This window comes from Molossus molossus, unplaced genomic scaffold (genome assembly GCF_014108415.1).
Source record: "Molossus molossus isolate mMolMol1 unplaced genomic scaffold, mMolMol1.p scaffold_m16_p_3, whole genome shotgun sequence".
Lineage (NCBI taxonomy): Eukaryota > Metazoa > Chordata > Mammalia > Chiroptera > Molossidae > Molossus > Molossus molossus.
The window spans coordinates 55,102,316-55,124,178 of NW_023425366.1; the positions used below are offsets into that span (position 1 = coordinate 55,102,316).

The window sequence follows — 21,863 nt, forward strand, 5'->3', positions numbered from 1 at the left end:
ACTGCACAGAATTCTGCAAAGTGTTTAGCAAAGTGAAGTGAACAGAACTTCTTTCGTTTCAAAAGGAAGACAAAACAAGTTGACATAAAAACCCTCCTATACAAAGCACTCAGAGTACAAATAGGATCTAATTTCACTTATATGAGGAACCTAGAATACACAAATTCATAGAGACAGACAGTGGATTTTTTTTTTAATTTGAAAATCATTATTCAGGTTTAACAGCTACAGAAACATTCCCCAAAATTATAATAGAATTGCAGCAACCAGGAGCTGGGGGGGAGGGAAGAATGGGGAGTTATTTTTTTAAAAGGTACAGAGTTTCTGTTTTTCGATGATGAAAAAATTCTGCTAGTGGATAGTGGTGATGGCTATATAACATTGTGAATTTGTTTAATACCACTGACTTATACACCTGAAAATTGTAAATTTCATTTATTTCCATAAAAATTGTTTTAAAAGCACTTAAAAGTATGTCAAAACTAATGCAATATAAATAATCATTGCCTCTATTTAACAATTTTGATATTTAAGCTCCAATTACTTATTCAGTATGAACATTTCCCTCCACCCCCTCACTGTAATTGCAGTATTTCTTCTTCTTGTTAACATTTTTCTTGTGGAAGGCCCAGAGATTGTGATTTGAGGGGACAGAGGCCCACCCCGTTTGCTATAATTTAGTAAGCTTTGTTGACCTATATAAGGTTATAAGCGAGGAGGGAATTAGGGGGATTAGAAAGATTAGTCAGTTGCCACTCCTAAAAATATCAAAGTGATTTTTTTTCTTAATCACATAACTGTAAACTGTGTACTCAGAGCAAACTAACTCTAAGGTGAAACCTAAAGTATGCATTTTTTATTACATTTGAATATAAATACAGACAGATGATAATACTGGCATATGTTTTGCCATTCTTTTAAATCTCTAACATATTTTAACATTTGAAAAATTTCAGAATCATTGATCAGTAATATGTCTCATAAATACTTGTTGAGTTAATAAAAAATTACAATCATTTTGTTAATTTATACCACACCTACCTTATTTTAGGCAGTTTACTGGGATAATATATTATAGAGCAAGGTTCTACAAGACTAATATGTTATCCAGAGACATTGGAGCAATGAGAAATAAGGATAGAAATACAAGATAGAGTAGGGTTGCTGTTTGTATTATAAAATCTTATACAGTTTCCTATAACAGAGATGAAAAGGAAAATGTGTTTAGTGACAAAGTTCTGTGTCCATCAGAATCATAAAAAGTCATTCTATTGTTGAAATTTATTGAAAAAACAAGCATACTATATATTTCTTTAAAAAATTATCTTTTCTTGCTTTTAGAGAGAGAGGAAGGGAGAGGGAGAGAGATAGAAACATCAATGAGAGAGGACATCGATTGGCCGCCTCCTGCATGCCCCCATTGGGAACTGGGCCCACAACCTGGGCATGAGTCCTGACCGGGAATCGAACCAGTGACCTCTTGGTGCATGGGTCGATGCTCAACCACTGAGCCACATTAGCCCGTCCATACTATATATTTCTTAAGAGAAGTTAACAGAAAATATTTTTATCAGTAAACAGTTCTCCCAGTTACAAACTCATAGGTCCCCAGTGGCCTCAGTGGCTGGTTAATGAGCAGGCATTTTTTCAGCATCTGGGCAACAATCTACTTTATCATCAGGTGCAGTGGAAAAATAGAATTGTAATAGAAAATGTGTTGGCTCCGAATACAGTGGCTTTCGGACTGATCCACAGGGTTTAAGAGTCTCACAGAGTGGACTCTGGATGCCGATAAGGGCCTAAGAGTGCTGGGTTTTTAACCAAATCAGCATTCCTTTGATCTCATTTGCAGAGTGAATTTCTGTAAAATTTCATTTGAACAAAGGACGTAACAGCTAAAAAGATATTTGAAAATCACTGGCCTAATAGTAGAGTAGGGATCATTGCTGAATAAAAAGACATCTAAGACCCTGTGAAATTTGGCCTGGCCTCCTAAAGGACAGAAACCCTCTGATCCCATGAAGCACATCGCTATGTGAGGCTTTGCTATCCACATGTTTTGGTGCTGTGTACATGAAGTCACCTACCCACCTGTCTAGAGATTAAGTTTCGTCTAGACTGCTTGGTGTGTTTATGGTTTCTATTTTACATTCAACTTTTAAATCCACATATATATGAATATAATTTGAGTAGGGACACATCTTTGTTGTTTTTCTAAAAAATATGTTATTATTGATTGTTTTAGAGAGAAAGGAAGGGAGAGAGAGAGAGAAACATCTATCGGCCGCCTCCACTCACTAGGGATTGAGCCCAAAACCCGGGCATGTGCCCTGACTGGGACTCAGACCAGGACCTCTCAGTCCATGTGACACTGAGCCACACCGGCCGGGCAACTTTTTTTTTCTTCTTCTTTTTTCTGAAATAACCAGTTAGCTAGCATTTAAAACATTTTTTTTAAACTGGTCATTCATCCTTTCTCTCTGATTTGAAATCTCATCTTTGAATATCTTTCCCAAGAGCATTCTCCAGTTTTTGAAATTGCCGGTAAGACCACTGCTACCGTAGGGTTTCTGTAACGCACTTAAGTGTAATACTTAAACTGTTGCGTTGAATCTTATCCAGTGTTTGCTTGTTATTCTGATTCTTGAAAATCATAGGCCCCCGAAGTATTGGCCTTACCAGAGCTATTTCATTATCAGCCAAAGGTTTGTTCTTTTTGTCAGCTCACAACCTGTCAGGAATGAAACCAGTCAATGTTAAATGAGGGTCATATGTGATTCTGAAGAATTCAGAGTGGTTGCAGAGATGAGAAAGTTTAATCTTCTCGCTTTGTGATAGGGGAAATATTAGTAAACATTGAAAATCAAGGTGTAAATAACAGTATTTGAACTTAGAAAAAGTAGCCAGAATGCTCCGAAGCTAGCAACATTCCATTAATTATGTTGAATAAGTTATTGATTTTAAAATGGATAAAGTTGCCAGCAATGCTAGTTAAACCCTATCAACTCCATCACTGATGCTGTAGTTAATCGCAGCTTCCAAATGCCACTGCTACTAGAGCAGTTCTCTTGGGGCTCCACTTCACCTCTACTGCCCTGCACAGGGATCCAGCCACGGGTGGTGAAGGCGCAGTTTCTCCAGAAATGAAAGGTACATTATGATTCTGTAGGTCACTTGTGAACTGTTATGGCAAAGCTACATTATGAAAGTATTTTGCTAAGAAAATAGTTACCAGAATTCACAAAATCTGAATCCTAGTTTTGCTGTCAACTACATGACCTTGAATGAGTGTTACCTAATTATTTTTTTGTTTTCCTGGTTCTTTTTGTACTAAATAGGCGTTTTTCCAAATGTATTCTATAGACCAAATGTGTTCTTTCGTCACAGGGTGCTCTGGGAGAAGGTGTAGGGATTCACTTTTAAATGCTAGAGAAATGCTGTGTACTAGACCCTTCTCTGTGTAGCAGGATGTCAAAGGCTCTAAGAAGTGTTACATCATTTGGACCCATTTCTTGACATCTCAGAGAACTGTGTTCCATGAAGTCAACTTTAGGAACCAATTCGAGATGTCTGAGGTTACTAAATCTTGATAATTCTAGTTTAGTCAGAACGTTTCATCTTAATACGTTATTTCAAAATTACTTTAATTCGTAATATCAGTTGAGAAAACTCTGGGAAAAGTCTGTAATTGTACAGTGTCCTAGTACTTGTGTCTTTTAAGCACAGTGATGTAGAGAAGCACTGTTTTCCCCTGTGAGCACCAAAACTTTGGTCTGAAATGGTCAGAAAAAGGCAGAGTCAGAAGTTTCCTTTCTTTTCAGGAGCTCTAGCCAGAATGTTTCTTGAAGGTGCAATTTGATGTTAGGCACTCTTTATATCCAATATATGTTTTCTTTTTGTTTAATGTAATTTCAGCTGTTTTGACTCAGAGTGCATAGACCCCTAAGGATCTTTTATTTTAATTGCTCATAGAATAATCCTAGTTTCCTAATAATAAAGTTCAGAGGAAATCTGTCTTCATTTTGTTTGTAGGATGGGTGCTGCAGATAATATATATAAAGGACAGAGTACATTTATGGAAGAGCTGACTGACACAGCAGAAATAATAAGAAAAGCAACCTCACAGTCCTTGGTTATTATGGATGAATTAGGAAGAGGGACGAGCACCCATGATGGAATTGCCATTGCTTATGCTACACTTGAGCATTTTATTAGAGATGTAAGTATGTTGCATATTTTTTGGTACATGAGTGGTACATACTATACAGATTGTTTTCCTGACTTCAGTTTTAAATATTCAAACCTATCTTTAATTGTTACGGTTGACCTTATTCCTGCAATTGTCTATTCGAATGTTATACGTTGAATTCAGATAGATTGGTCCTAAATAATGTTTGTTATTCTTTGATGTGCCTCCCTGGCAATATTTCCAATGAGAACTCGATCTTATTTTCATGGCAAGCTCTATATCAAGAGAAGGGACCATCTACCTGCAACCCAACCCTTCAGGAAAGAACAAAAAGAAAGTGCCATTTTTTTACCCTCTGATATACTTTTTTTGCAACAATATTCTAAAAGAGCTCAATGTAAGGTCTTTGATCTCATCTCTTTGTGTCTTTCTGTGTTTCAGTGACTGCCCTCCTACACCGCATATCTGCTTTCAGAGTGCATTTCTGCGCTTCTCAGTGTGAATTTTGATAGTGTCAAACTTTCAATCCCTGTCATCTCCATCAAACTCTCAGCTTTTGTTTACTCTCTGCCTTTGTTCAGTTTGGTCTCTCCTTTCCCTCCCTTCCTCTCACCTACCCCTGAGCCTTGTCCCCCCTTCTGTTCTCTTTCTTTTTGTTCTCTACTTTTTTATTCTTTTGTCTCTGTCTTCCCCTCATTTTCATTTCTTCTCTGCTTCCTTAAATAGGCAATAAAAGCATATTTTTAAAATGTTTTCTTTTCTTTTTATTGTTGACATTGTTTCAGATATCCCCCATTCCCCTCCCCACCCTTACCACCCTCCACCCAGACCTCACCCTCTCTTCCCTTGGCCCTCACCAGATTGTTGCCTTTTTTCTCAAATTTCTTTGCAAAAAAACATAATGCAAAAATAATATCCCCTTTTCTTTAAACTTTGGTGGCCTTCAGTTTTTTGTTTAAACAATTAGATCACATAGTTAATGATGACATGTTTTCTACTTTGAATAAATGCTTTAAAACTTTTCTTTAAAAAGAAATTCTTGATTTGCACAAAGGTGTAGCTCAGACCGTTTTCTTCACTTATTATAGAAGGAATATATCACAGGTTTAGTGAAGTCCTGTCTCTGCCTCTGCAGCATCATTTAAGAGGCTTCAGGAACAAAGCATGACAGACCCGAACCCGCTGCCCTGAGTTTATTTTACTGTTTCTACTCTGTAGCATTACAGCATTTACTACGACTGAGTACCAAATCACTCCAAAACGTAGTGGCGTAAAACAACAACAGTCATTTAGTACCTCTCACAGGGTCTGGAGACGAGGCATCAGGGACCCGCTTGGCTGGATGGTGTCGGCTCACACTGTCTCCTGAGGTTGCAGTCAGGTAGTCGGCCGGGCTGGAGGGTCCTCCTCCAGTGTGGCTCACTGACACGGCCAGCAAGCTGGTGCTGGCGCTGGGCCCGGGCCCTCAGTTCCTTCCCCTGGGGGCCTCTCCACAGTGGCTTCAGTGTCCCTGCAGAGTGGCGTCTGCCTCCCCCTGAGGAAGCAGTCCCCGAGACCAAGGCAGAAGCAGTGCTCTCTGTGACCGCCACTGCTGCCCCCTCTGCACACCGCGCGGGCCAGCCCTGCTTCCTGGCGGGGAGCGGGAGGAGACCACTAAAAAGCGTTAACACTGGGAGGTGAAGAGTTTGGGGGCCATATCGGAGGGTGGCTATCAAAAGCAGTTTGGTAATGTTGCAGAGATTCGTTTAAGAACCTTCAGGAACAAACTGACAATTGAATTTGTCACTTCTCTAGCAGTTTTTGGAGATTTTAAATGTTAATGAAGAAAGTGTTATTTTTAGATAAAATTGACCTTAGAGGTAAGTCATTGAAGAGGATTCTTCTGTAACAAGAGTCTGCAAGCTTTTTATGGATGCAGATCCTTATTTTCATGGTGTCCCTTGATTGCTGAGGTGGGGGAGAGAGGTCAGGGAGGAGCGAAGGACAGACACGGATCTGTTGCAAGTGCACCGCCCCAGGGACGCAGTGTCATGGCCAAACCCTTGGGTCTTCTGGCTGAAAATGCCTGTCAGCTCAGGGAACGGGCACTGTGGAGAGACCCTTCAGGGAACATTTTAAGAGCAGCTTGTCAAAGAAACCCTGCTTAATAGCTTTATTTGTACTTGTTATAAGACAGAACACCCATGTTCTGACTTTTAATAGGATGAATGGTAGAGGAATCAAAACTACAGTTCTTCAATTTAATTACCCTCTTCTACTAATTTTTAGACCATGATTTGGTGTTAACTTTCCTTAAGATAGGGATTCCTATAATACATAATAATATATGTTTTAAAATAATGTTTATTGAAGAATGCATTGAATTCATACTAATACCAACAAAATAAAAATAAATTTAAATATGGTGGGGGGTAGGGTGGGGATATAGGAAAGCACTATTTATAGAATGCCAACTAATAATTATGTAGAGAATTTTTAAAAAGCAACATTTAGTAACAACCATAATAATAACTGGTCCTGGAATAGGTGGTAAAACCTTTGAATGAAAGATTGTGGGAGACTCAAAATATCACCCCACAGAATACTTATTAATTACAAAGGAGAAAGGTATTAGTGCAATGAAGGAATCTTTTGGGCACCTACTTAAACCAAATAATCAAATTTCGCACCCCCAAAGGTGGGTCAAACTGATACTGCTGCCTGATGTGATGGATTAAAAAGGTGTGTCCCCTACAGTGTGTGTGATGTTCTTGGCCTTGAGGGTTAATCTGAATCTAACCAGAAGGAAACAGTCAGTCAAATCTAAAGTGAGGGACATTATGCAAAACAGCTCTCTTGGATACTTCAAAAATGTGAATGTCACAAAAGACAAAAAGAAAAAGCAGGGGAACTTCTAGATTATTAGAAATTAAAGAGACATGACTAAGTACACTGCATGGTCCTTGGTCAAAAAAAGAACATTTATAAAGGACATTAGTGAGATAGTTTAGGGAAATTTATAGGCTGTATGGTAGATATAATAGTAATATATCAGTGTTAAATTTCTTGAGTATAATACATTTTATTCTTGATTATGTAGCAAAATTTTTTTGTTCTTAGAAGATAAGAATCTTAAGTATTTAGGGATTAAGTGTCATGATGTCTGCAATTAATTTTCAAATGGTTCAGGAAAAAATTGTGCGTGGGGGTGTGAAGTGGGGAGGGAGGAAGGAAGGGGAAATATGGCAAAAATATTAATGGTTGTCTAGATAAGGAGTAGATGGATGTTCATTTCACTTTTTTTTTTTTTGCTTTATTATTTTTATTTTTAATTTTTTTTTTGTTACAGATGTTTCTCCTTTTTTACCCCATTGGCAGTCCCCCCACCCCCGTCCCCGGCTTTGTTGTCCATGTCCATTGGTTATGCATACATGCGTATAAGTTCTGTGGTTTATCTCTTCCCACCCCCCACCCCCTCTTCTGAGGGATGTCAGTCTGTGCCCTACTTCCATGTTTCTGGGTCTACCGTATTCCTCAGACTATTATGTTCATTATATTCCGTATATAAGTGAGATCATGTGGTATTTGTCTTTTTCTGCTTGGCTTATTTCACTTAGGATAATACTTTCCAGGTGCCTCCATGTCGTCTCAAAGGATAAGAGATCTTTCTTTCTTACAGCTGCATAGTACTCCATTGTGTATATGTACCTTTAATGGAGATTTAAAAATGTTCAAAACAAAATTGGAGAAAATTTTCAATTAAATAAAATTTTAAAATAACATTTATTATATGTCTTATTACTTCAGGTGAAATCCTTAACCCTGTTTGTCACCCACTATCCGCCAGTTTGTGAATTAGAAAAAAAGTACTCACAACAGGTGGGGAATTATCACATGGGATTCATGGTCAATGAGGATGAGAGCCAACAAGATCCAGGTATGGAACATTCCTATAACAGGTACAACTGGAATTGTGTTGGTTGTCATGTTTGATAACTTAGAGTTTTAGGAATATGAACTTTTGCTTAGTAATAATAATGGCTGTGAATGTTGATTGTAAATAACATTTGTCCAAATTAATTTTCTCTAAGCTGTGCGTCAAATAGACTTCACATTTATCCTTCCCATCTTTGAGTATTTCCCTGATATTCCTTATTTTTTTTTTTTTTAATAGAAGAAGAGAGTGGGGTTGAGGGACATTTAGGTTTTCCTCTTAGATTCATCTCAGGAAAGATGTCCTAACAGTCAAGTACAAAATATAATTAGTCATCTATTAAAATGCCCAATATTTTCCCCCAAACATTATTGAACATTAATTACTTACTAAGAGCCATGCTCTATGTTGGATGTAACTTTTTGTTTGTTCATTTTTGTTAATCCTCACTCGAGGATATTTTTCCATCACTGATTTTTAGATAGAGTGGAAGGGTGGTGGGGAGAGAGAGAAACATTGACGTGAAAGAGACACATCAATTGGTTGTCTCCCGCGCAACTCGTACTAAGGCTGGGTATCGAACTTGCAACCCAGGTACATGCCCTTGACTGGAAATCGAACCTGTGACCCTTCGGTCTGAAGGCCGGTGCTCTAACCACTTAGCCATACTGGCCAGGGCGAGACATGTTATATCTTAATTTGACAAAGAAACTAAATCTCAGACAGGTGAAGTGGCTTGCCCCTGTTGGCCACCTGGGTGGGGGCTGAACTGAGCCTAGAAGCCATGTCCTCTGCCGGCACTTCTCCTCCACTCTGCTAAAACTGCCATGTGGGATCTACAGTATTTCCCTAGCCTTTCCACTACTGTTACTGTCACAGAAATGAGATGTTTCATGAAAAAGAACACCATTAGCCGATAGAAACAAATTCAAGTGCTGTGTGCAATGTAGTAGATTTTAGCATGATTTTTTTCCCTGTGGTAGTAATTTTTTAAAGCCCCTGGCCTGTCAGCCAGTGATGGTTTATACAGTCAGTGTGCTACAGTGGAAAATCCATTATCCAGGACACTCCAGAGTCCAACTTTTATTTTGGAAGAGCAATGAGGATGGACCTGAAAAAGAAATCAGGCCACTAACCCAAATAAAACAAAGCACTGGACCTGAGATAAAGTAATGCTAGGCAGTTCTCACCTTTCACCACCATGCAGTCTTGAAAAACACATTATAAATTCTCTCATGGAAACAGTTTCATGTGTATTAATCTGCATCCGAAGGAGGAGCTTATAAGCTAAAACTCGGTGGGATAAATGAAACATGTTCACCAATAGGGAAGGGTCAGTGATACACATTTGATGTGAACTAACTACTAACCCAGAGCCTTTCATCTTGTGTTTCGGCATTTTATTTTACTGATTTGAAATTTTATTCATGAACATAATTTAAAAATTTTAATGATGCTTAAAGGGTCAAACTACCCCTGCTTTTGTCCTTTCACTCCATGCTCCCTCCCCATCCCAGTCTGAGGGCAACTGCTTTCAGCTCCTTCCTCCTCCTGTATTTCTAAATGAGGTTTATTTTCCTCCCTTGGTTCTTCACATTGACTTATTGTTGACTGACTGTTCATTGTGTTAGTTGGAGGTCTTCAGCTTTCCCTTCCTCTGTCATCCCAGTATAGTGGTTTCACATTTTTTTGTTTTATTCCTATTCCTTGTTTTTACGGTCATTGCTTACCCATGAACCAGGTATGAAGACAAGTGCATTTTCTTTCTTTCACAACATGTTCTGTTTTCTTAAAGGTAACAATTGCCTTGTTTTTATTTTTTCATTTTATTGTTTTGTTTGCATCTGTGGTTGAATCTCCCTTGTTCTATAGCATCTCTCTGGATATTTTTCTACATGATGGACTCTACTGATTCCACTTTTCCCCACTGGGGTCATTCCTCCTGGAGTCCTTTGTCCTCTTGCTCATCTGACCTGATGTCTCCCTGGGCTTGCCCAGCTGTTGTCCTGAGACCTGAGACCTGCCATTACCACCACCATAGGAATTCTCTTACCTTCTCTACTGTGCATTTGATTGCAAGTAATGGAACACTGAACTCACACTGACCCAAACAATAAGGATGTATACAGTCTCCTGTTACAGAAACCTCCAAGGAAGAGTGGGCTTCAGCTCCTCTTCTTTGCAGTTCTCCAGGCTCTGACTGCCTGCCCTGCTGGCTTCATCATCAGGCCTAGTGGCGAGAAGGCTGCAGCCCTTTCCGGCATTGCATCCAGACCTGGCAATGTCCAAAGGAAGAGAAGGGATTAGCCTTCCCTTTGACTCTGAGGAGCGAGGGGACCTTTCTCAGAGGCTCACTAGCCTCTCATCACTGTCCCATCTCATTTTCAGAATGTATCCCATGCTCAGTCTTAGAAGTGAGAACGGCAGGGGTGACTTTGATCTGCTTAGATTGTAGCCAGCATCAACGGATGGAGCTGGATAAGAGAACACTTCTCTGAGTTAAATGGCCAGGGAGTTAACTCCTTTATAAACCAGGGTGTTCTTATGGGTGGAATAGATGCCAATAATATCAGCTAACGGAGGTAAAGTTTGAGACTTTGCCTGAATGACCATGTCTCCATTACACCTTATACTTGATATATAAGTTAGCAAGGCTAGAATTTTAGGTCAAAAATCATTTTCACTCAGATTTGCAGCATTGCTCCATTTCCTGTTCACTTCCCGTATATTCCTGGCTATATTGTGCTTTATCCGTCATCTCTAGCCTGACTCCTCTTCTGTCTAAGTTAGAGGCCATTACATAGCTCATCAGTAAAATGCTCCAAATGCCCTTTGGGTGGCTTTCAATAGACTATGTTTATCTATTTCCTGTGATACGGTAGATAGAGCAGTGGACCTGAAAGAAACCTATGTTTTAGGCTATTCCAGTTTATAAAATATTGGACAAGTCACCTAACCTCAATCACCTCTAAATTCTAATGACTCAATCCTAAAAGTAACTCTGGAGTCTGTTTGATCAGGATACATCTTTTAATAACTGCCTGTAGAAGTTCGGCTTTAAAACAGATTTTGCTGTTTCCCGGTAACAAGCAGAAACATGAATGATTACTGTCACTGCCTCTAGGTAGTGTCAGGTAAGCTTTGCGGTAATACCCATTTAAGAAATGGTCTTAGCTTATAAGTCAAGTTCTTACTGAGCATTTTTATTGTGAGGCTGTAAAGAAATGAGTTGTTTTTACCATCTTCTGTTCCACCTGGTTCTCTGCCTCCACATTTCCATTACATGCACGTCCTCCCTGTCTCTCTCCCCCACCCGCCATCAAAGAGGGATGAAGGACAGGGGCAAAAGACAGTCTTGAGATAGAACATAACTATAAAAAGAGTTCCGTAGGTGATTATGGAAGAGCGGTCACTTTATTTACTTTGATGGTGTAAAAACCACCATAATTAGTACTGACGTATGTTAATAAATTATTCAGAACAATATAACATTTAATATATTTAGCTCTTATTATAAGTTTATCAAGAGACTTTTCTCATACATTATTTCATTTGATAAGTGTGTAAGCATTATTCTTTTATCAGCTAAAAATGAAAACATCAAAAGAGTGAACATAACAGAGAAACCAAATTAATTTCCTCTAAAAATTGAGCAACAGGCAAATGATGGTACTTTCTCAGGGCGGGTGCTGGCAGTGCGGGTGGAAGGGTGCGCACACCCCCAGCAGTACACAGACTGAGCTTACAGTACGAAGCACCGCGGGTGCTGGCAGTGCGGGTGGAAGGGTGCGCACACCCTCAGCAGTACACAGACTAAGCGTACAGTACGAAGCCCCGCGGGTGCTGGCAGTGCGGGTGGAAGGGTGCGCACACCCTCAGCAGTACACAGACTAAGCGTACAGTATGAAGCACCAAGAATACCTTCTGCCTCCAGATGAAGCTTAAGGAACACAAAGGACAGGTGGGGAAGTGGACAGGAACAGACGAGGAGAAGAAGCACCAGGGTATCAGAAATCTTGTAAATCTGGCTCATCTTGGACATTTTTGCAACACAGTGCAATCGTATCGAATTTTATAGTAAAAGCTATATAACCCTGCGTTAGATTTAGCACAGATCGAACTGTGTGTAGCACCGTGTTTGTGTTACTGTATTTCATTACACCCCAATTCCTTAAAAGTGTTTAATTCATATGTATGCACATGTGTGGTAGATAGGGTTCCCCAGGAAGCTGAATGGAGATTCGCACGCAGGGGTTGTTGCGAAGGCAGGACCATCGCCTGGGCAGGACTGGGCAGTGAGGCGCCGAGCGGGGTCAGCCGGTCCTGCTGGGAGCTCAGGGTGCGGTGGGCCTTCAGAGTTACCTTGGCTTGGGGTAAGGGATTCGGGCCTGAACCCCTTTATTAGTTACCACACAGAGCAGCTTACAACAGCAAACACATTATCTGCCAGTTTCTGTGGGTCAGGGACCTGCGCACAGCCGAGCCCCACCTCCACCTCACAGTCTCTCACAAGGTACCCGCAAGGTACTGCGGGGCAGCGGCACCTCAAAGCTTGACTGGCGAGTCCACTTCCCAGCAAGGCTCTTGGCAGGCTCAGAATACCTACTTCCAAGCTCACTCATGGCTGTTGGCCGGAGACACCAGCTTTTTTCCATATGGGCCTCATAGTACAGTAGCCCATGACAGGTCACTGGCCTCCCTCAGAGCAGGCCAGCAAGAGTGCCCAAGACAGAGACCACTATCTTTTGTAATCTAATCTCAGAAGTGTCATCTCATCATTTTTGCCATATTCTGTTCATGGGAAGCAAGTCCCTGGGTCCAATCTGCACGCAAGGAGAGAGGATGACACGGAGTGAACACTAGGAGGCAAGGACCTTGGGAGGTCATCGTAGAGGCTGCCTACCAACCTGCATGGCAACCTGTCACTGGAGGCTGCTCCAGGGGATGGATCGTGACCTTGGCGGAAGCAGCTCTCTTCAACTAAGGCAGTTCTTAAAGAGGGCATGCTGCTGGGGGTCGCGGGCCAGCAACTTTTCTAACAGTTTGGGGCAATACACCTGTTAGTGCCAAGTGGGATCTGGCTGGTACTGAACAGCATTCACTTCTATATATATTACTCTTGGTTACTAGAATATTTAATAAACCAGAATTTCTCAGCCTTATATAAACTATGCAACATGTAGTATTTCCATATCTGTTTTTGTTGTTGTTTTGTTTCTAGCACATTTAGTAACAGCTGTTATATATGTTACTTTACAGAGTGCATACATACAAGACTGTTTGAATACATTCTTTCAGTGGAGTAACACTTTTTTAAAAATCAGTTTTTATTTTTATTTATTTATTTTTTTGATATAGAAATAGATGTTCCTTTTTGATATAGATGTTCACTTCATATTTTTCAGTGAGCAGCATAAAACTATGTATTTCTTAGCTTGCGATGAATCATTTTTTAAAACCATATTAAGTAAGCTAAAAGATCCTAAATGCAAAAGCATTTTCAAAACAATATTTATTCTTTTTCTGGATAAGTAAACTTGATCAAAGGAGCTAACAGGTGATAAGGAACAATGGGTTTCTTTTTCACACTGTAAATTTTAATAAAGTTGTGAGAACTTGTATGCCTTCTTTACTCCTCTAATTTCTTCCAGCTTTCAGGCATGGTTTTCTTCATCTTCTTTTTTGTTTTTACTTTATTTTTTAGGCGAAGAAGCCCCTGATTTTGTCACCTTTCTTTATCAAATAACCAGAGGAACTGCAGCAAGGAGTTATGGACTAAATGTGGCTAAACTAGCAGATGTTCCTGGAGAAATTTTAAAGAAAGCAGCTAGCAAGTCCAAAGAGCTGGAGGGATTGGTAAATATGAAAAGGTCAGAATGATTGTGTTGCATTTTTTAAATTTATAGTGAAGCCTTCCAAGTTGTCCGAGAGAGGGTTGTCTTGTAAATGAACATCAGATCTACCTTTGAGCACCTCTTTAAATACTCTGAAACATATAATTACAGTAAAATGAAAATAGCTCTCACAAAGCTTATGTAAATTCAGTCTGCTTCTCTGGTCAGATCTTCATCTAATAAGTTGCTTGATTGGTTTTCCTGTCATTTGGGGTGAAGAATTAAGTTAACTCCTTAATGTGTGCCAACACATTAGTTGCTTAAAACGTTCATTTGTACAAAAAAATTACTAAAAAAAAAAACTCGATATATAAAATCTTTGGGGTACCTCTTTTTTTTTTCACACATTGCATTCAAATATGCAGTGGTTGCATTCAGAAATAAAGGATTCTGTCAGGACATGCATGAAAATAATAATAATATATAACTAGGTAATTATAGTCAGTGTCTACCTGTCACTTTATGGATTTGTTTTGACAAATTTTTTATTCTAACCTTGACTTCTCTCTCTGTCCTCTAGAATACTTATGTGAATGCATCTCACCCTTTACCCTTGATATCCAGCCTGTATGTAGCCAGTATATAAACTGATCTTCATATAAACCTGAGATGTACTTTGGAAGGAAGACATTCCTAGGAAAAATATCACATTAATAAATAATAACTTATAGTCTTTGATTTCCCAAATATAAGATTATATTATCAAATAACATAAACCCATCTACCTCCAGCCCCACTCCTGCTCTGCCTGGAGGTTCTGATTTGCCTGTGGGTAGGTTGCTATGCAGGTTGGTAGGCAGCCTCTAATTTGGTCATGAAAGGTCCCTGCCTTCTAGTGTTCATGCCTTGTGTCATCCCTTCTCCTTGAGTGCAGGCTGAACCCAGTGACTTGCTTCCCATGAATAGAATATGGCAAAAATGATGAGATGTCACTTCTGAGATTAGATTACAGAAGATAGTGGCCTCTGTCTTGGGGATTCTTTCTTGCTTGCTCTGTTGTGGGCTGCTCTACGGAGAGGCCCTATGGAAAGAAACTGATGTCTCCGGCCAACAGTCAGTGAGGGCCTAGAGGCCTGCCAACAGCCATGTGAGTGAGCTTGGAAGTAGATGTTCTCAGGCCTGCCAACAGCCACGTGAGTGGACAGATTGTGGGTCAAATGGAAAATCTTGCTTGGCCACCATACTATAATAATATTTTTTTTGTTCTGTAAATCATGACCAGATTTAAATATTGATACATAGTATTAACAATTGCCAGCTTGTATACTAAAGTCCATTGGTGCAGCCAACTTCTTCTCCTCCTCTCCCTCCAAGATTCTGCCACGCACTCTGCAGCTTCCCATGGTCAGTGGTGGCTGAGCAGGTCCAAAGTGCTGGAATACTGTAAATGACATGTAGCTTTCTCTGTTGACATTCTCTTCTGGATCATTTCTGCAATACCAAATTAGATGCAAATGATGTAATCAGCGACTGCCTGTTTCTGTTTGTTACAAAATAGATGAATATAAAATTTTTCCAGAGAGAAAAATAATCATCTAGGAGAGTTTAAAAATAAGCTGAGCCCTAGTTTTTTGCAAAGTCCAAAGACAACTTTAACTCCTCTTTGGTTGTCTTACTATGATTTTTCTTTTTCCCTAAAGAAACTAAAATAAAACTTTACCACAAAAGCTGTATTTCTAGGTATCAATGAAATATGGTATTTTATACTCAATGCTACTAGCCTATAAAGCAAGAGCAATAATATTCACAGATAATTTACAAATAAATATTTTAACCCTTCCAACTACTATGTGACATTCTGAAATCTAGAAAGTTATCTTGACAAGACAGAATATAGGAAGAGATTGCATTGGGATGGAATCGGATGATTTATCAAGACACGATATTTATTATTTTACCCTTTCACTAAAAGTGCTTATCTTATCAGTTTCATTGGCCAGATCAAAGGAACAAACCAAATCTTGTGCTTCGATGTGGGCTTGTTATACTAGCTAATATTTATGGGACGCTAGCTGTGCACGGAAACAAGTCTGGGCAGTCATTTGCCACAGCCTGGACACTATTCCAGTTATTGTTCTTGTTGCTTTACGTACATGAACTCATTCAACCCTTATGGCAACCTTGTAAGATAGATACTGTTGTAATCCCTTTATTATAGTAGGGAAAAATGAAGCCAAGTGAGGGTAGGAAACTCACCAGGAAACCAGGCTCACACAGGTAGTGATGGAGCAGTAGTTGGAACTGAGATACTCTGGCTTCAGCCCTAAACACATAATGGGTTGCTTTCTGCGGAAAAAAGCAGGTCCATGTTATGTTGGCATTTTAGTCTTTCATTAGCTAGCTTCGTTTTATTAAATCAATTTTACTTTTTATCCTGTGAGTGAGTATACAGAGCCTCTGGTTGAGTTAGAAAAAGGAGGGAGTGGGGCTGTCCCTCTCAGGAGGCAGTAGTGCTGACCAGTGGCCTGGGCCCCTTGACTGCACTAAACACCTCTCACCAGCAGGCCGACGCTGGCTCCGCCTCCCACTGCTGGCTCCGCCTCCCACCGCTGAGCTGCCGGGGTTCTGATGTCACACTTCTCATGGCTTTCCTGGTGTATTGTCCCCGACCATTTCATTTATAAAACAAATAGGATTTTATTTTCTCTCCAGGAAAAGGCTAAAGTGTTTTACAAAATTATGGACCATAAAGGATGGAAAAGACCTGCGAAAATGGACAGACGAATTTGAAATGGAAGACATGACAGACTTCTCTTCCTGATTAAGATGAAGACTACATTTGAAACAGAAACTAGAGAATTAAAAACACCACTGTACAAAACAACTGTCCAGCAACAGCCCTCGTGTGTGAGCATAAAACATGACCGTGGGACATTCCTGTGGGAAACAGCTTTGGTGTAGAAAGTCTGTTTCGGGTCCCTGTCATCCTGATTTAAAATATAAACACTTTTGAATATTAAGACTTGTGTTATGTAATTAGAAAATTTCGGGGGACGATAAGCTTCACATAAAATAAAAAACTAAATAAAGCCTAAAGTGTAGAATATAATTCACAAGTTTTTAGAGAGTGATATAAAATTGTAATTTATATTTCTATTTGTTTCATTTTAGATCATTTGCAGCTGGGTGAAATGTCTGGCAAGAATTTACCTTTTCTTTTGAACTAAAATAATTATATAATGCCACCAGTTTATTCACTCTGGGCGTAAGAATTTTTTATAAGAAATAGACTTATCAAGCTTTTAGAAATTAGAGCACAGAAGGAGTAAGATCATATGAAATTTGAAGAGTTAAATATTGTCAGTTTTAAGTAATTTAAAGATTGTTGGATGAAATTATTTGTCATTCATTCAAGTAATAAACATTTAATGAATACTTGTTATAAATTATAAATTTTCGTTGTTGAATTTTGGGGTTTTCAACTTTCTGGCAATTGTTACTTTTAAGATTTAAGTGTGGAACCAAGATTGCTCTCCTACAAACTACATGGAACTGAATTTACTTTAAGTTTTGGACCTTCCTGTTAACCAGTATACACACGTATGATCTTTGTGCTGAACCTGCAGCTCTGTTGGTGGAGAACAGCGCTCCTGCCCTGTGTGTTTAGCGTGCACATGCTCAACTGTGTCCCTGAGGTTTTCACAGCATTGGCAACCTGGCTTCTCGTGTCCATGCACATTTTGTTTCTAAATACGAGATCTTGCACCAAGGCTCTGCATCCTGTTTGCCACACATTTATTATTGCTGCTCACTTAAGTGTCTTCCACACATTGATGGGCATATTTCTAATTCCTTCTTTAGATTATTTCCTGCAGTGGCCCTAACAGTGACCTGTGGACATGGAGTCAGTATAGCTCCCCAAGTTGAAGGGTACTTGGAGTCGCTCACACTTGAGCCCTCTGATTTCCCACCTTTTTGGCATTAGAATGTGATGTTAGAGTTTGATTGATTTCGCCGCCCTTCCAGAAGTTCTCAAAAATGTTTTAATATAGACTTAGTTGGAATTTACTCTTTAAATTTTAAAAAAAGAACAATGCTTGTTAAGCAGTGTTTCAGTACTCTGTATGCCTGTAAGTGTTTTATATTCTTTCTAACAAGATTTCAAAGCAGGCCAGCAGGGAAAGGAGGTGCATCCAGGAGTGTGAAGCCCATGCGTGAGGGAGCCACAGGTACCAGCAATCACTGCGAATGTCCAAGGGGACGTCCGGCCCGCGTCTGGCTTTCCCAGGCCAGCGTCGACATTCCAGCAGGTGAGGGTCCAGCATATTGTCTCCAGGCAGTGGCAGTACAAAGTGTCTGGCAAAAGACACTGTGGAACATTGTCAGGTACATTCTCTGACACGGAGCAGGATGTTAGCCAGCCGGCCAGTTTGCAGGAGGTCCGACCTGCTCCAAGTCTGGGAGAAGACCTGCACTGCTAATTGTACTTCTAAGTGGGGCTCATTTCCAGCAGGTTGCTGAGTTGTTGGAGGGAAAGCTGTGGCAGAGTCCCAGTCATGAAGATTGCACAGCTGCCGTGGAGACGGGCAGGAAAGATGCAGTCTAAAGCTAGGTGTGCCGACTTCAAGATACTGATTTCATTTCCTCTGGTGATAAACCCAGAAGTGGGGTCGCTGGATCATACGGTAGTTCTGTTTTTAATATTTTGAGGAACCTCCATACTGTTTTTCATAGAGGCTGTTCCAATTGACATTTTCACCAACCCTTTTCTCCGCACCCTTGCCAACACTTGTTATCATTTGTGTTCTCAGTAACAGCCATCCTAACAGGTGTGAGGTGGTCTCTCATTGTCGTTTTGATTTGCATTTCTCGGATGATTATAGTCCATTTTAGAACATTTTCATCACCTTAAAAAATACACCTGTACTCATTAGCAATCTCTCTCTCCATTCCTCCCCCAACCCCCAGTCCTAGACAGCTGCTGATCTTTCTGTCTCTGTAGGTTTGTGCCCATATTGGACATTTCACATGAAGGGAATCACACAATGTGTGATCTTTGTATCTGGCTTCTTTCATTTAACAGACTCTTTCCAAGGTTCATCATGTTGTAGCATGTAACAAGACCTCGTCCTTGCTTATTGCTGACAATGATTCCATTCTGTGTTTACACCACACTTCATTTATCCACTCATCAGCGCACGCACATTTGAGTTGTTTGTACTTTTTGGCTATTTTGAGTAATTCTGTTGTACAGGTTTTTAATGTGTCAAGGCACAGAAATTCTTTTTTCCTTAAAGCTTCCCCAAGTAATTCTAATGTGCAGTTAGGTTTTTGAACCACTAAGTCTCAAGGACTACAGATGACTACCATGTTTGTGATCGGATTGACAGTCATTTGGTCTGTCACTCCTCTGCGTTATCACTTAGGACAAAGCATGGCATGGTGGAGACCCCCAATCAATATATGTTGAAAGAGAAAAGAAAAACCAAACCCTTTCAGATTAGAAACCCAATGAAAAGACTTGTCGTTTCATAATCAAGACACCATTTCATTAAGGATTCGAAATCCATACAGAAGTGTACCGTATCTTAAAACCAGAAAAGAGTAAAAATTTCTCTGACAACTTGTCCAAGTTTGAGCCTGTTGTCATGGTTGTTCGTGGTCATGGAGCTAGTAAAACAATGCCCACTGCATGAATTCCAGAGTAAAGACTAGATTGAATCCAATGTGGTCTACAAATTAGTGTTGACCTTTACTAAGTTCCAAGATCAATATTAATTACTGCTGTGCTATGTAATTATAAAAGTGCTATTTAATGTTCCACACCAGGGATATAGGTGGAGGAGAGAAATGAACTTGAATTAATACCATCTGTGGATTCTAACTTTATAATTACACTCAGTTCTTCTTTGGAACACTATAGTTACAGTCGTCCTCTTATCCACAGTTTCACTTTCCAGGGTTTCAGTTACCCGTGGTCAACTGCAGTCTGAAAATATTAAATGGAATTTCCAGAAATAAGCAATGTATAAGTTTTGAATTGTGGGCCCTTCTGAGTAGCATGATGAAATCTCTTGCTACCCTGCTCACCCTGCCCCGGCTGGGAACCATCCTTCTGTCCAGTGTGTTCATGCTGTATGTGCCGCCCGTCCATTAGTCATGGAGTAGCCGTCTTGGTCATCAGATGGGCTGTTGAGGTGCTGTCGTGCTTGTGCTTAAGTACCCTTATTTTGCTTAGCAATGAACTCCAAATGCAAGAGTAGTGATGCTGGCAATTCAGATATGCCAAAGAGAAGCCGTAATGCTTCCTTTAAGTGGAAAAACATAATAGATAGGGTTTGGTATAATCTGTGGTTTCAGACATCCACTGGGGATCTTGGAACATGTCCCCTTAAAATAAGGGGACTACTATATATGATTAGTATTAGGTTTATTAGAGAAGATACCATTAGGGAGATATCCATTCTGGTTTGCCTGGGACAGTCCTGGTCTATCCCTGTTTTCCTGGCATATTTATTTAAAAGTATCTTTCATACCCAGCTGGTGTGGCTCAGTGGATTGAGTGTCCTCCCATGGACTGAGAGGTCCCAGTTGGATTCCCGGTCAGGGCATGTGCCAGGGTTGCTTGCTTGATCCCCAGTAGGGAGCGTTCAGGAGGCAACCAATCGATGTTTCTCTCTCATTGATGTTTCTATCTCTCCCTCTCCCTTCCTCTCTCTCTAAAAAATAAAAAAAATATTAAAAATTAACAAACAAAATAGCTTACTCTTTAAAAAAAAATAAAAAGTAAAAGTCTCTTTCACTCAGAAGTATCCTGTTCTGAATAATAAATGATATAGTTACCCCAGTTAAGGTGCTGTTTCATGGGCACACTCACTAATTTTATAGATTTTGAATGTCATCTTAAAAAAATCTGTTGTTTTTTTACCCATTGTGTGAACTGATTTTTCTCCCCAAGCCTGCCAGTTGTTTTTGCCAGTTCGTAATAAATGCTGTATGTTGCGGCATTTAGAGACTGCAGCTCTGCTGGCCGGCACGGTAGAGCTCCACCTCGGCTACGTTCGAGACCGTCCCTGAAGATAACGTGTCATCGGCCGCATTCCCATAAAATCGTGGTGAATAGTGTGCACCTCCATGACTTCCTGAGACACACTGCAGGGTTGCCTTCCTGCAGAAGGCATTGTTACTCTTGGGAGGAAGAATCCTTTCCTCGCATCCTCCCTTCATTGTCTTTGACTATGCCCCTCCCCCCCCTTTTCACATCAGAAGAGTCTCATTTACATTTGAAATATTGTTTGCCATTTAAACCTGCTACTCAGCTTCAAGCTCCTTTTAAAAAATCCTCACTTTCATTAAGCTCCCTCACTTGATGGAGGGATGTCTCTCCCTCTACCAGAATCACCTAAGGAAGTTTTTGAACATATTTCTGGGTCCTACTCTAGCTCTACTGAATCTGAATCTCTGAGGTTGGCACCCAAAAGGCATATCAGTCAGTGTTCATTTCTGGCCTCATTTCTTCTTTCTCATTTTCTCTCCTCCTTTCCTGTCTCATTTGTCTCTGCATTATTAGTAATCTTATCTGGAAACAAATGTGCTAAAAATCATATTCCTTGCATCATAACCCGTCTCAGATTCTGTCTGATTCAGTAGGTCTAGTGTGGGGCCCAGGAAACTTGATTATCTTTTTAAGTAAACTTTTTTTTTCAAGAGCAGTTTTCACAGAAAAATTGAGCAGAAAGTAGAGAGAGTTCCCATATCCCCTGCCTCCCCTATTATTGGCATCCCCCACCAGAATGGTACATTTGTTACAGTTGATACCCTACATTGCCTCATCATCACTCAAAGCCCACAGTATATACAGTAGGCTTTACTCTTGGTGTACATACTATCTGTTTGGACAAATGTATAATGGCGTGTATACATAGTA

General features: G+C 40.0%; 1 protein-coding gene across 1 annotated transcript in view; it reads left to right on the forward strand.

Moving 5' to 3' along the window:
- The window catches only part of MSH3 (mutS homolog 3), a 160,253-nt gene extending 143,245 nt beyond the window's left edge, over positions 1–17,008 (forward strand). The window contains exons 21-24 of the mRNA XM_036278555.1: positions 4,033–4,219; positions 7,976–8,105; positions 13,807–13,972; positions 16,649–17,008. Coding sequence (XP_036134448.1) covers positions 4,033–4,219; positions 7,976–8,105; positions 13,807–13,972; positions 16,649–16,757 — 592 coding nt within the window. The 3' untranslated portion in view covers positions 16,758–17,008. The remainder of the gene's footprint in view (positions 1–4,032; positions 4,220–7,975; positions 8,106–13,806; positions 13,973–16,648) is intronic.
- The last annotated feature ends 4,855 nt before the right edge of the window (positions 17,009–21,863 follow it).